The 14,089-nt window shown below is 33.7% G+C and overlaps 1 protein-coding gene across 3 annotated transcripts in view; it reads left to right on the forward strand.

Annotated features, from left to right (window-relative positions):
- The window catches only part of LOC101889867 (glutamate receptor ionotropic, kainate 2), a 42,261-nt gene extending 29,207 nt beyond the window's left edge, over nt 1-13,054 (forward strand). Inside the window, exons 13-15 of one of the 3 annotated variants that reach the window (XM_059132011.1) lie at nt 4,553-4,668; nt 4,884-5,033; nt 12,798-13,054. In XM_059132011.1, the coding sequence (XP_058987994.1) occupies nt 4,553-4,668; nt 4,884-5,033; nt 12,798-12,992 (461 nt within the window). In that variant the 3' untranslated portion in view covers nt 12,993-13,054. Of the gene's footprint in view, nt 1-4,552; nt 4,669-4,883; nt 5,034-10,114; nt 10,262-12,797 lie in introns of all 3 variants that reach the window. The other 2 variants (XM_059132012.1, XM_059132013.1) reach the window with 2 other exon arrangements.
- Nucleotides 13,055-14,089: the final 1,035 nt, after the last annotated feature.

Consider the following 14,089-nt stretch of genomic DNA (forward strand, 5'->3'; position numbering starts at 1 on the left):
CGACAAAGTGTAAAAACAGGTTTAAAATATTGGCTCTGCAAAGTATTAGAAAACAAGTAAGCAAAGGCTATAGTCGTGCGGGCCTACCATGTGATACCCTATAACACAAAATATGTTCGAAGTCTCCTTATGCCCAAATCCATTTTGGAAGGTTTCGGTTTTGCAATAGCGTCAAAGAGCCCTGCACAGATGTTACCCTTAGGTTTTTGGCCCGGGGAGTTTGGTATTCAAAACCATTTCACACGAAAATTGTGGTCCAATTTACAGCTAAATTGAACCGAATGGTCCAACATACTAAACTACTTCCCTGTCCTAAGTCTCCTCTGATGCGATATTCCGTGTCGATTGGTTTTCAAATCGACTACAAAATCAAAAAAAAAAAAAATAAATTTTTTAGTCCATTTGAGCCCCTTTAATGTACAGATAAAGAACATTATTATTTTTTTTTCTGACCCTAACCCTACCCCCATGCAAAATTTCGTGAGGATCGCACGATTATTGCGACATGCATATAAACCCTTAAAACGTAGTATTGCGGGGTGTAAAAATTTAGAAAAATTGCAGTTCAAAATTGTAAGTCAAATTGAAAAATTTGATAAAAATAGAAAAAAAATGGTACAAAAGATTTGCTTAGATTTTATCCTTATCTTGCAAGAGACCATTCCGAATTGATAGAAATTGTGTAAATCGGTCCACCGATTCTTAAATTATAAGCAGAATTAATAGAATATATATGTATTGTACCTATTTTGCTATATATCCGATTTCTTGGCTATTAGCATAAATTTTATGGACAGAAATTACCTTTTAATGTAATTGTGATATGGCCTGGATTAAAAAAATGCGGTTTAGTAGACATTTTCGTATTTTTTACATAAAAGTTAGGGTCTATTTTACCCGCTAAATGGCCTCCCGAAGTGGTAAGCTTCTGGATAATCCTTAATTCTAACTCCATGTAAATTTCCGATTGGTTCATAATTGTGGCCTATAGAGCAACTGCAAAATCAGGATTTTTATAATCTTTAATCTTTTATAATCTTTAATCTTTTAGTTTTAGCTTATACCGTTTGTCCAATATATACAGGGTTGCCCATATTCGACGGACCCATGGGCCCATTCCAATCGACGAGGCTTCTCCGCAGGCAACATTCTTTGCGTCAATTGAATTTTGTACGGGAACAAATGCAAATCAATGCGAATAATCCGTTGTAAAGTGGACCGAGCCATGCCAAATGCTAAGAACGGCGTTTTTGGCATGTTCTTGGGGACCTCTCAACACTGGCTCGTACGGCAGCGATATTCTCGGCCGATCGCCTTGGTCGACTTTTATATGGCCTCTTCGGATTAGAAAGAGCATTACCAGTCGAAAATTTTTCGTATAAACGCTTAATGGTGTTCTTAGAAGGCGCACTTCTCACATTTTTTAATGTTTTTAATGTGTTTTCACAATTGACTTCTTCTGTTGAATGTAAATTTCAGCTATTTCAGAGCACTCGCGTGGCGTGTATTGGTTCATGGTAAAAATCTGCTTGGACTGACGCTTCAAACGCGGTATGTCATTAAGCGATGTGACATCTCTGTCAAAAGTTATGGCATTGCCAGATGGGTCCGTCGAATATGGGCAACCCTGTAGTATTCTATTTCCAAAAACTCCACCTTGTAACACGCCTACGAACCAAGATTGGCATCAGCTTTTTAGTCTGGGCCCTGAATATAGATCTGTAAGTTACATATAGATAATAATCATAACTGTCACCAAAAAAGGGTAAATATCAATAAGTGGTCAATCGCAAAAAGTGCACTGGATGAAACTTTCAAAACAATTAATTTTTTTATTTACAATTTGCCAGAAAGGGTTAATCCTATCGTTGTGCTAAAACGCCGCACAAAGTTTAAAATTACGGTTATGTGCCTCGTTAGGTGAATTTTAATTACAGCATATAAGGCTTCATTCAATCGAGGGTTCTTCGATGTCAAGGGTTGCAATTATTGTCAAAGATTCACATGTGGTGTGGTCTTAGAATAGCGACCGGAATATAATTTTTTTTTTGTTTTCAAATCAATCGGTTAAGGGGAAATATGAAATCGACAGTCATATTGACGTCATTGCTAGGAACTTTGAACTAATACAATGGAGGATTATTTATTAAAAAATATTCAAAGAATAACATTTGGCTTAAGAACCCAGATTTTTGTTGCCTTTTTGAGATTTCTTTTCTTTGGTGACTAATAGTAAGATTTCATGAATAATATTTTTTGCCTTTGACGTCAATTATAGCTTTAACCCTAACATTTGTTTTTAATATTTATGAATTCCTGGCGTTTAGGTAAGGTATATACTGTTGATGTCTCCTTAGTAAAATTTTATGAAAAATAATTTTGTTGAGTACTTTGACTTCCTGTGATCCCATTTTAAGGAAGTTTTAAATCATATTAAACAAGTAAATAAAGTCTTAAAATCGGGCGGGGCTGACTTTATGATACCCTACACCACACGCATATTTAGTAGAGCTTCACATAACAAATAAAAGTTTTTAAGGGGAATGTATAAGAATAAAATCATACCAACTATGAGAGTCCAAATAAACTAATATATGGGGGGAATATCCTCCTCTGAATCGATTTCTACTAAATTTACCGAGACATTTGTGCCTTTTCAATTCGGGCTTATATTAATTATTTGGCGCACAATTAACATGAAATCGTATAAATATATCGATCTCGATACAGTTTGGCAAAGTTATTTCTGAGCTGAATTTGATATATTTCCCCGAATATTTTTGTTACGAAGTGCACATTACAGCTGTGGATAACAAATCGGATGAACAATACATATGGGAGCTATAGCTTTATCTGAACCGATCTCCAACAAATTTGCCAAACATGTTTCTAGGCTCAATTTAGTCGTAAGTGCCAAATTTCATCCGATTTGGGCTAATATTACACGATTGGTGCACAATAAAAGACAAATCCGACGAATATAGGAGTTATATCCAAATCTAAACCTATATCGATAAAATCTGGCAAAGGTATTTCTGAGCTCTACTTGATATATTTTCCCAAAAACCGTTGTTACAGAGTGCATATTACGGCTGCGCAGGACAAAAATAAGAAATCGGATCAACAATATATATGCGAGCTATAGCTTTATCTGAACCGATTTCGATCGAATTTGGCATTTTTATTTTCAGGCCTTATTTGGACAGCGAACGAAATCGAACGAAACGAATAACGTACTGCTCACACGAAGTGACAAACTTTAAAATTACTTTAAACAAACATTTCACTGTCAGAAGTACACAAACAATACGATTGCTGAACGAATCGCCGGGAAACGTTTCCAAACGTTTGATGTGCGAAATAATGACTGATACATTTAGAGTCGTCATTCTAAATATTATTTTTTTTTTAGACTGTTTCCATTGTATAATGGAAGTAATAAATAAATAAAAAATAATACATTTAAATTAATATTAGTTTTTACTTTATTTTTAATGAGTTAATATTCAGGGAAAAGTTTGCAAACGTTTGCAACGAGTTTTGCACTGTTTGGTTTCCTATGTTGCGTCATCCAGCAGCGTACATTTCAGTTTTGTTTTTGTTTCCACTCATCTACGCAAACAGTACAAAATACAAAACAAGTCCCTTCATGTTAATATCGGTTTTGTTTCATTTCGTACTTTAAGAAAGTACGAAACAAAACGATTGCAAACGTTTGGTAAAGTTTATTTTATCTGGCAATAAATAAGACCTGTACTTAGTTTACAAATCAGAATGCAGATCATCAAAAGGAAGTATGGGTCTATCTCGGTTCCTTTTGCCTGTTACAAACAAATGCACAAAGACATAATACACTGACCACCTTGTAGTGTAGGGTATAAAAAGGACAAAAACGACCCCATTGTTGACTCGCTTGAGGATTACAATTTCAGACCAAAATTTTCCTCGTATTGTTATCTGCACTATTGCCGACTATACACCTAAAATGCACGAGTAATCTTAATCATAAAATTTCTAAAAATGTAGACAGAGGACTGGTCCTCTGTGTGTTTAACTTTCGATGTACACTTTCAAACGCCGATACATATCTCTGCTGTTTTAACTCTATTTTCATAATCTGCTGGATTTCCCAGTAATCATAGAAAAAAAAAATAATTTTATAGCACAGTGTAATAGTTAGTCACCAACGAAGTCAGGGTGATTTCAGGTCTGAACAGTTGATTCGAAAAATCTAATTTTTATCTCGTCTCGGCAGTCATTTCTGGCTATTCATATGATGCGCACGAATCCATACTCATCACAATAAAAAAAAATGAATTAATTTAATTTCTAGGTTAAATGTCTTTGTTGAGCAAAACGTGATTCATACAATCTGAGTTCGTACCACACTGTAATCAAATCACCAATCCGTTATAAAAGTTATTGGCAAATTCTAATTCCTATGTTCCAAAAAAACTTTTATTCACTTTTTCATTGAAATGAAATGTAATCCTTTAAACCTTTTTAGATACAACAGCTATAACGAGCTATACCTTTTTTTTGTATTCACTAGATTGGCCCTATCGTAACATTCTTAGCCAAGCAGTACTGGAGTTGCAGGAACAAGGCGTATTGGCTAAAATGAAAACGAAATGGTGGAAAGAGAAACGTGGCGGCGGTGCTTGTGCGGTAAGTTTTGGATTGCTTTTCACTGTCTGTCTGTCTTTGTGTGTGTGTTTTTTCTTCTTCTTCTTTTTCTCTTCCGAAACATTAAGCAAGGATAATGATAGAAACAGACAAGTTCCTATGTAATTTGTTCATCGGAAATATTTAAATCCATGTCGACGGACTCTATTTTATTTCATTCAATAAAAAAAAACAATAACCAAATTTTTAAATCTAAGGCTGGAACATCGGAAAGTGGAGCTGTGGCCTTGGAATTTAGCAATTTGGGTGGTGTTTTCTTGGTAACAATTGTGGGCTGTGTGTTCGGCATATTCGTGTCCATTTTGGAAATGTTAATTGGTGTTAAGCAGCGTTGTGATGAAAATAAGGTACTGTCATTAAAACGCAAAGTTATTTGTCCCCAAAAATGATTTTCATTGGGGATGGCAATTAAAAAATTTGGCCAGTTGTTGTTGTTGTTGTTTACCATTGAATTTTATTACCGCTACACCTGGTGTTAAAAAGGAATGTCTCCATTTGCCTGTCAGGTTATCCTGATGTTTAATATTTTTCATATATATTTTTTTCTTACAAAATAAATCCCTTTACATCCACCTCATCTGTAAATATAATATTCCTAAATGTGTAAAAATTACACGCAAAAAAATGAAATATTGACCTGGGTATTTAAAGAAAATGCTTATAAAAACTCTTTCTAATATTAGATCTACAGGTCTGTTGAAATTTAATGAAAGCAATTTAGAATGTATTATGCATAGTTGTACATATGGGCTAATGTTTTCTTGTAACACCTCAATAATGGAATTGCCTACAACATTGAATTTAAAGTTCGCTGTAAGAAAATAGTCTGTATCCCTCTGAAAGAAAATACTCTGTATACGTCTGCATTTTTGTATATAGCAGTTTCTCCTCTTGGAATTTGAATCATTTTAAATCAGATATTTATGCTATTTTATACCCTCCACCATACATAATATGGAGGGTATATTAAGTTAATCATTCCGTTTGTGACTCATCGAAATAATAATTTTGGACCTAACAAAGTATGTATATTCTTCATCAGCATAAACTTCTAAGTTGTTGCAAAATAGTCAGGCTAAGATAATTTAGCTCAGTCTGTCAGTTATAATCACGTTAGAATCAAAACGAATTAAGATAGGAAGCTGAAATTTTGCACATATCAGTTTTTTGTCACCAGGCAGGTCATGTTCGATGATGGGCTATATCGGTCTACGATATCGTATAGCCCCCAAATAACGGGGGCAGATTTTAGCCAAATTTTCCAATGAAATTGTCTTAAATTCTCCACAAGGAGTTATTTGTGAGTACTTTACCCCCTGGAAGAGGAATTCTCTATATAGGTCTACGATATCGTATAACCCCCATATAACGTTACCTTCCGATATTTGGTATTTTTATGATTGTAGTCACATTTTTCAATGGAATTGGCTGAAATTCCACACAAGGTGTTCCCTCTGAGTACTTTACCCTCAATTCAAAAACGTGAAACGTCATAATATTTAAATTTTTCTAAAATTTTATTCACTGAAAGCAAAAAATGTCGGAAATAGCATCAAATTTTATAATAAGTTTAGATTTGTTCGAATTGGTCAACTTTGGCACGAACTATGGCTTTCTAACGGCCAATGAAATCGTCACACTCTGCCCGAATTGCTTTGCGGTATTTTGGTCCATTCCCAGCGAAGCACTTGCTTGAGGTGATCGACACTTGGGTATGTTTTAGTGCCAACCTTACTTTCCAAAATACTCCAGGCAGAATAGTGCAACGGATTGGTATCCGGTGATTTTGGTGGCCATTGTGCGCTGGAAATAAGGCGAGGAACCTCATATTGTAACCATTCCTGGGTGGCGCGTGCTGAGTCCTTTTGAAATGTTCAAGGTCTGCGGCCGGAATATTTGCGTGCCCAATGCTTTAATACACTCTCCAGAATATTTCGGCTTTAATATTCGGCATTTATTCTGATGCCACGGTCGATTAATACGGCCGCCATAACAGCCGATGGTCGCTTTAGAACGCTTGTAAACAATATAAGCTGTGACAGGAATATTTTGCTGTATATGTGATATAGTGAATATCAGCATCTGTTTAACTGTCAGAAGGGATCTTTTCGTGAATTTTTGATTTCGCTGGAATTAAACATTATCGCTGTTTAAATGAAATTTATGTATCTTTTTCCAAAAAAAAAAAAAAAAAAAAAAAAATAAAAGAAATATATATGGTTAAAATATTATAAAATAACCATCATTCTATTCTGACCCTTAAACCACATACATGGAAATTTTCGTTAGGATCGGGCCATAATTGCGACCTGTAGCGCGATTACAGTTTAACATGGACAGACGAACGACGCACATAGCTATATCGACTGCGCTTGGCGTGATAGGAAGATATCTATATAACATCATATATCCAGGATCAATTTATCCAAGTGTTACAAAGTTTTTGACCCAATCAAACTTATAATAGTAGTTGGAAAACTTCTCAATTCCTCAAATTTTTTGATTATTTTTTTATCCTTTATTTTTGGTATATAATGTTCTGATAACAGAACAAATTTTCTCCCTTCAGAGAGTCACCGAACATAACTTTGTTGGTTCTTTTTCCAAGTAATTATTGGAAACTCCTTTTAAATGGGACCGTGGCATAATATTCCACAAAATTATTTGCCATGAAATTCTAATGTAAGGTTATTTTTTTAGCGCTTTATGGAAGATTTAAAAAAAAAAAAATAATAATAATAGTAATAGTAATAATAATAATAATAGTAATAGTAATAGTAATAGTAATAGTAATAGTAATAGTAATAGTAATAGTAATAGTAATAGTAATAGTAATAGTAATAGTAATAGTAATAGTAATAGTAATAGTAATAGTAATAGTAATAGTAATAGTAATAGTAATAGTAATAGTAATAGTAATAGTAATAGTAATAGTAATAGTAATAGTAATAGTAATAGTAATAGTAATAGTAATAGTAATAGTAATAGTAATAGTAATAGTAATAGTAATAGTAATAGTAATAGTAATAGTAATAGTAATAATGCGGTCAATAAGTACGGTTGTAATTTAGTGTTTGAAGATTATTTTATGCCAATAGTGACTACTATTGCACCTTAAATTATCCATCCGTTTAGTATAAATTTGGATTATTCTTTCCAAAATTTCAGGTTCTTAATAATCTTCACTTCAAAAAAGACAATTCTGCTTATTTACGAGCCTATTGAGCCAAACATGAGCTTCGTTCATAAACTCGAAGATACCCACAATGAACTTCCAATTATTTACAAGCGTAGCTCGTTTTTGTGCCATATAGACCTAACTAAAAGTGTTTGACAGTGAAACAAAACTGAAAACGTCCGAGAGCTATTTAAGCATTTTTTGCCAAAAAGATAATAGGGAAAAATCACACTTTACATGTTTCGGAATACATCAAAACTCGTATTGTTATTAGTAGTATTGCCGAACACACTATAGACATAGAATGTTAGGATTTCAAAAAATCTTAATTTCAATATTACAAAAAAGTGGGAACTTGTTCCCTCTACTTAGATTACTTTGCTAAGCACACTTTCAGGCCTTTACGCCTGTCTTGAAATTGAATTTAGATAGGAAGCTAAGATTTTGCACAGATTTGGCTTTTGTTTGCGGGCAGGCCAAGTTCGAAGATGGACTATATCGGTCCCCGATATCGAATGGTGCCCATATAACGGTATTTTGATGATTTTAATCAAATTTTTCAATGGAATTGTGTTAAATTCTACATAAGGAGTTCTTTGCGGGTACTTTACTCCCTGAAAGAGAATTGTCTATATAGGTCTACGATGTCGTATAGCCCCCATTTAACGGTACCCCCCAATATTCGATATTTAGATGATTTTAGCAACATTTTTCAACGGAATTGCCTGAAATTCTACACAAGGAGTTCTTTGTGAGCACTTACCCCCCTGACAGATAATTCTCTTTATAGGTTAACGATATCGTATATCCCCCATATAACGGTACCCCGATATTATTGGGTATTTTGATGATTTTAGCCATATTTTCCAATGGTATTGTCTGAAAAACCACACAAGGAGTTCTTTGTGAGCACTTTACCCCTGGAACAGAATTGCCTATATAGGTCTACGTTTTAGTATAGCGCCCATATAACGCTATCCCGAGTCGGTATTTCCAGGATTTTCGCAACATTATTCACCGGAATTGCGTCAAATTTCGTTACAGCCTATGACAGAAAATTGTCTGTACAGGTTCACGTCTTCGTATAGCCCACATATCAAGGTTTTTATTTTGTTCTGTTTGTTCGGCAGATTTTTTTTTAAAAATTTTTCAAGTTCCTTCCGAACGGTGCAGGGTATAAACATTTTGACCCGGCTTAGCTTCTTTTTTACTTTTTACCTCTTCTTTCATAATCTACTGAGGTTTTCTTGTAATTGTTTATTGTGTTGAACAATGTATTATTCGAATACCAAGTCCCGAAAAAACGTTTTTTTCCTTATAGTTCGGCCAAGCAAAACTAATTTTTACTTGTTTATAGATCACCTAGGTCATAATTTTATTGTAAAATATATATATTTTTTTAATTTTCTCAATATATTTAGTTTTTTTCTTATCGTAGATATTAAATAAAATTTTTCAACTCCTCTTATATATTTTAGTTTTATTTTTTATTTTATAAAAATCTCTTTAAGTGCAAAAGTTCTTAGTCCTTGCTTTTCAACGTTCATTTAAAGTCGTGGGATGTTGTATTTAAGGTTTTTTATCGACCACCACCCACCTACCACAAATACATACACAACATTTTTATGGTTTTGTACATTTTGCGCTGCGTTATTTTAAAATTTTATTTATATTTTGTTTCAAATGCTTGCCTGCTAAAATGAACATTCTGCCATAGGATGTCACATACACACCAATACCCATATCTATATATATTTTTTTATATAAAGAACGCTCCTAAAAACACACACAAGCACCTTTTACAGCTGAACGCACCTTGCCTGTGGATCCAACTGACCATGGTCGTAATATAATACCTTTACATATCGAAACTGGCCTTTAATATCACAGCGTCAAAAAGTCTAAATCACTTCCAAACAAACACAAACAAAAAATCGGCAACGTCACTGCAAACATTACACCAATGTCGTCGATACCAAAACATACACACGCACACCATAACCACCTCAAGCAGTTTAATTTTTGGTGAATATTTCATCACCCCTGGAGTTAAGAAACGGAGCAAACAAAATGTGTCCTTTTTTGGGAGAAAAACAAAATCCTGTTTACAAATTTGCTGAAAAGTACACAGCACATACATACGCAAAAACGCACACACTCATACCCCCTACACAACGATATTAATGCCCATGTTATCCCTTATCCCCGTGACCCGCACAAACCTTTTTTTTCTCTGATTTCCTTTTTCAGGACAAAGAAGCTGACGGAGCCGAAGAGCTGGGTATGCCCAATGTGGGTGGCATATATGTTGTCCTATTTATTGGCTGTGTTGCCGCCACTTGCTTTGGGATTTTGGAATGGATTTGCCACATTTATTCAACCTCACGCCAATACAAGGTACCAAACGATATGGACGCTCTGTTTTTTTGCACTTTTGCGTATCACAGCTCTTGTATCTTGGTTTTTTTTGTATCTTTTCTGTCGTCGTCTCCGTTAACTTCTTCTTTGTGTGTAACATTATGACAGCGATATTAACTTCCAGCTAAAAGTGAAACTGAAATATTTACAATAATGTCCTAAAAAACTAACTCGTAAGGCTGGGAGAATGTGTGTATTTTTTGTAAATAAACTTTAAAAATAGAATATTTTTCGAAGAATTAAAAGAAAACACATTCTTAACTAGATATTGATAAGATACCTAATCACGTGTAAGTCCTACTAAAAATACGCTTTAAATGTCATAACACAAAATTAAAGGATATGGGTCATTGCATACATAATTTATAAAAAAACATAGCACTGACGGTATATAAAAATTGCAATGAAGGAAGTTTCAATAACATTTAGCGTCCACGAGTTTTTTTTTTTTTTTTTTTTGTTTGATAAGCCGACGATTTTAGATTTGCTATAATTAAAAGGTGACAGTTCATCAATCATATTGCTCAGAAACTCAACATGACAGGAGTAATGGTCCTTAAAAATTATATATTTTAATATATTTTTCAGTTATCAAGAAACCAAAAAAAAAAAAGATCGAAGTCGGGAAGTTCCGACTACATCATATCTGTTTTTTTTTTTTAAATTTGAGCATATTGCAGATACTTTTTATCGAAGCCTTTTATCAATTATAGTGTGCGACAAATTTTTGCAGCAAAATACTCAGTAGATTATGAAAGTAGAGCTTACAAGAAAAAAAGCTTTAGGTTCAGCCGGGCCGAACTTTTAATACCCTCCACCATATGGAACGAATTTGGCAATTTTCAAAAAAATAAAATCCGTTAAAAATTCTGTTAAAATCTTAAAAATACCAAATGTAGCCGTCATATTAGGGTCTAAACGACGATGTGGACCTGTATAGGCAAATTTAGCCATAAGCCATTACAATATTCTAATGCGAAACTTGAAAAAAAAAATCGGCGAATAATGTAGCTAAAATCATCAATATAGGTAGGTACTATTATATGGGGTCTATACCAAAACTGTTGAGACAATTTTCTGCCTAAGACTGCAGTATCCATTACGAACTTCAAATATTAAAATTTGAAACAATTCCGGTGAATAATGTCGATAAAATCATCAAAATAGCGAAAATCGGGAGGTACCATTACAAGGGGGATATACGAAGACCTAGACCTGCAGAAAACTTTTTTTGTCTTAGGCTGTGCACCTACATGTCCCATTTTCAATACCAAAAGTCCTGCAGGTATACTATACATTTGAGTAAAATGTTATCAATCTACTTCATTTCGTTCGGAAGCTAGAGTCATTTCCACAGACGGACAGACGCACGGACATCGCTAAATCGACATAGAATTTTATGCTGATCAAGAATATATATACTTAGTGAGGTCTAAAATGTATATTTCGAGATGTTACAAACGGAATGCCAAACTTAATATACCCTCCATACTATGGTGGAGGGTATAAAAATTGCTCATACAGACCCACGTCTCCGTATAGCCCTCATATAACTATAGCTGCGATTGTTTATTGAAAAATAATTTTTAAACATCTACAGTTCATCAAGTAATGTTGCTTATGGTTGTTATAGACAGTTAAAAATATTGTTTAAAATTCGCGATTATACCTGTGAACATCCATCTAAACATTTTTTTAACGATAGACGATTATTTATGCGATAGTATATCAACATTTCATTAAATGATTACTTCCATAAAAAATATTATAAATATTTTATTATTATAACCCTCAAAAAATTGTTTTAACCAACATTAATAGCTATGATTATTCCTCTACAATTATGTGATATGTCCGCAAAATTATTTAAATAATACATATAATTTTTATGATAGGCCCTCAAAAACTATTTCTATCACGGTTATACCTCGAGTATAATCTCTGATTTTTTTTTTTTTTAAATCCACAATTATGGGTGTGATATTCACTAAAAAATATATAGCCTCGAATATGGCTGTGGTACTTCATCCAAGAATGTTGTTAAAACTTTCACGAGTGTAACCGAGACAGTCCAACTCGATTATTATAGAAAATGTACAATTACAACCTTGTTTGTCCATCACAATATTGCTAAAAGAATCAACGGTTGTGACTAGTAGTAATAATTAAAAGTTTGTGATGAAATTGTCAATATACAGATCTCAGCTTTAATTGATTTGTACGCAATATCCCATGTTCAGAAACCCTCCTTCAAACTATCTGCCTTCAATCACGTACATATATTCTTGGCATATTCTATCTGCCTTCAATCACGTACATATATTCTTGGCATATTTTACATTAATCCTTTTACAAAGACAATTTCTTGCTTAGCTATACTGCTTCGGAATGTCTTCTAGCCTGTTTTGCTTCAGTTTTGTAGTTTTATTTCTTACTAACATAATATGTATGTATATTTCTATATATAAATATATATTTTCTTTTTTAAACTTTGTGTATTCGTTCTTTTGCATAGGTACCCTTCAAGGCTGAATTAATGGACGAAATACGTTTTGTTATGAAATGCTCCGGCAATACGAAACCGGCAAAGTATCCAAAATCATCAAGCTCCAAATCATCGGCTGTTTCTAAACGTTCATCATCCTCATTGTCGGCCAACTCATTGGCAACCGATGATCAGCAACTACATAAACGTAAATCAATTAAATGAAGTGTATAGATACAGAGTTCAAATATTTTGGAAACGAATTGAATATTAATTAATAAAAAGTTTGTAAAATGTATATATCTAAAAACGAAAAATGTGTGTACTCTTGATTGTTTGTTTGTAATTTATAGACTCAAAAACCGAAGAACAGATTTTCCTGAACATTTTTATACCCTGCACCACAAGGTGGTCAGGGTATTATGTCTTTGTGCATTTGTTTGTAACAGGCAAAAGGAAACGAGATAGACCCATAGTTCCTTTTGATGATCTGCATAGAATCACATTCTGAGTCGATTTATGCATGTCCGTCCTTCCGTCTGTCCATGTATTTTTGTAAACAAAGTACAGTTCGCATTTATTGCCGTATCCAGATGAAATTTTGCACAAATTATTTGTTTGGCCCAAGGACGAACCCTATTGAAATTGGAGATAATCGGTAAAAATTTAGATATAGCTCCCATATATATCTTCGTTCGATTTGTTTTTTATTGTGCACCAAACGTGTAATATCAGTCAGAATTGTATGAAATTTTGCACCTACGATCAGAGTGAACCTGAAAATAAGTATGGCAAATTTGATCGAAATCGGTTCAGATATAGCTATAGCTCCCATATATATTGTTCATCCGATTTGCTATTTTTGTCCTCCGCAGCCGTAATATGCACTCTGTAAAAACAATATTTGGGGAAATATATCAAATACAGCTCGGAAATACATTTGCTAAATTTTATCGAGATCCGTTTAGATTTGGAGATAGCTCCCATATATAATTTCGTCCGATTTACCTTTGATTGTGCACCAAACGTCTAATATTTGCCCAAAGGGATGAAATTTGTCACTTACGACCAATTTGAGTCTAGAAGGTAGTATGTCAAATTTGGTGAAGATCGGTTCAGATATATACTGTTCATCCGATTTGTCATATTTGTTACCCACAGCCGTAATATGCACTCCAACGAGTGCATACCCACGATATTCAGGGAAATATATCAAGTACAGCTCAGAGATATCTTTGCCAAATTTTATCGAGATCGGTTCCGTTTTGGATATAGCTCCCATATATATTTTTATCCGATTTCAAATTAGTTGTGCACCAAAT

This window comes from Musca domestica, unplaced genomic scaffold (genome assembly GCF_030504385.1).
Source record: "Musca domestica strain aabys unplaced genomic scaffold, Musca_domestica.polishedcontigs.V.1.1 92, whole genome shotgun sequence".
Classification (NCBI taxonomy): Eukaryota; Metazoa; Arthropoda; class Insecta; order Diptera; family Muscidae; genus Musca; species Musca domestica.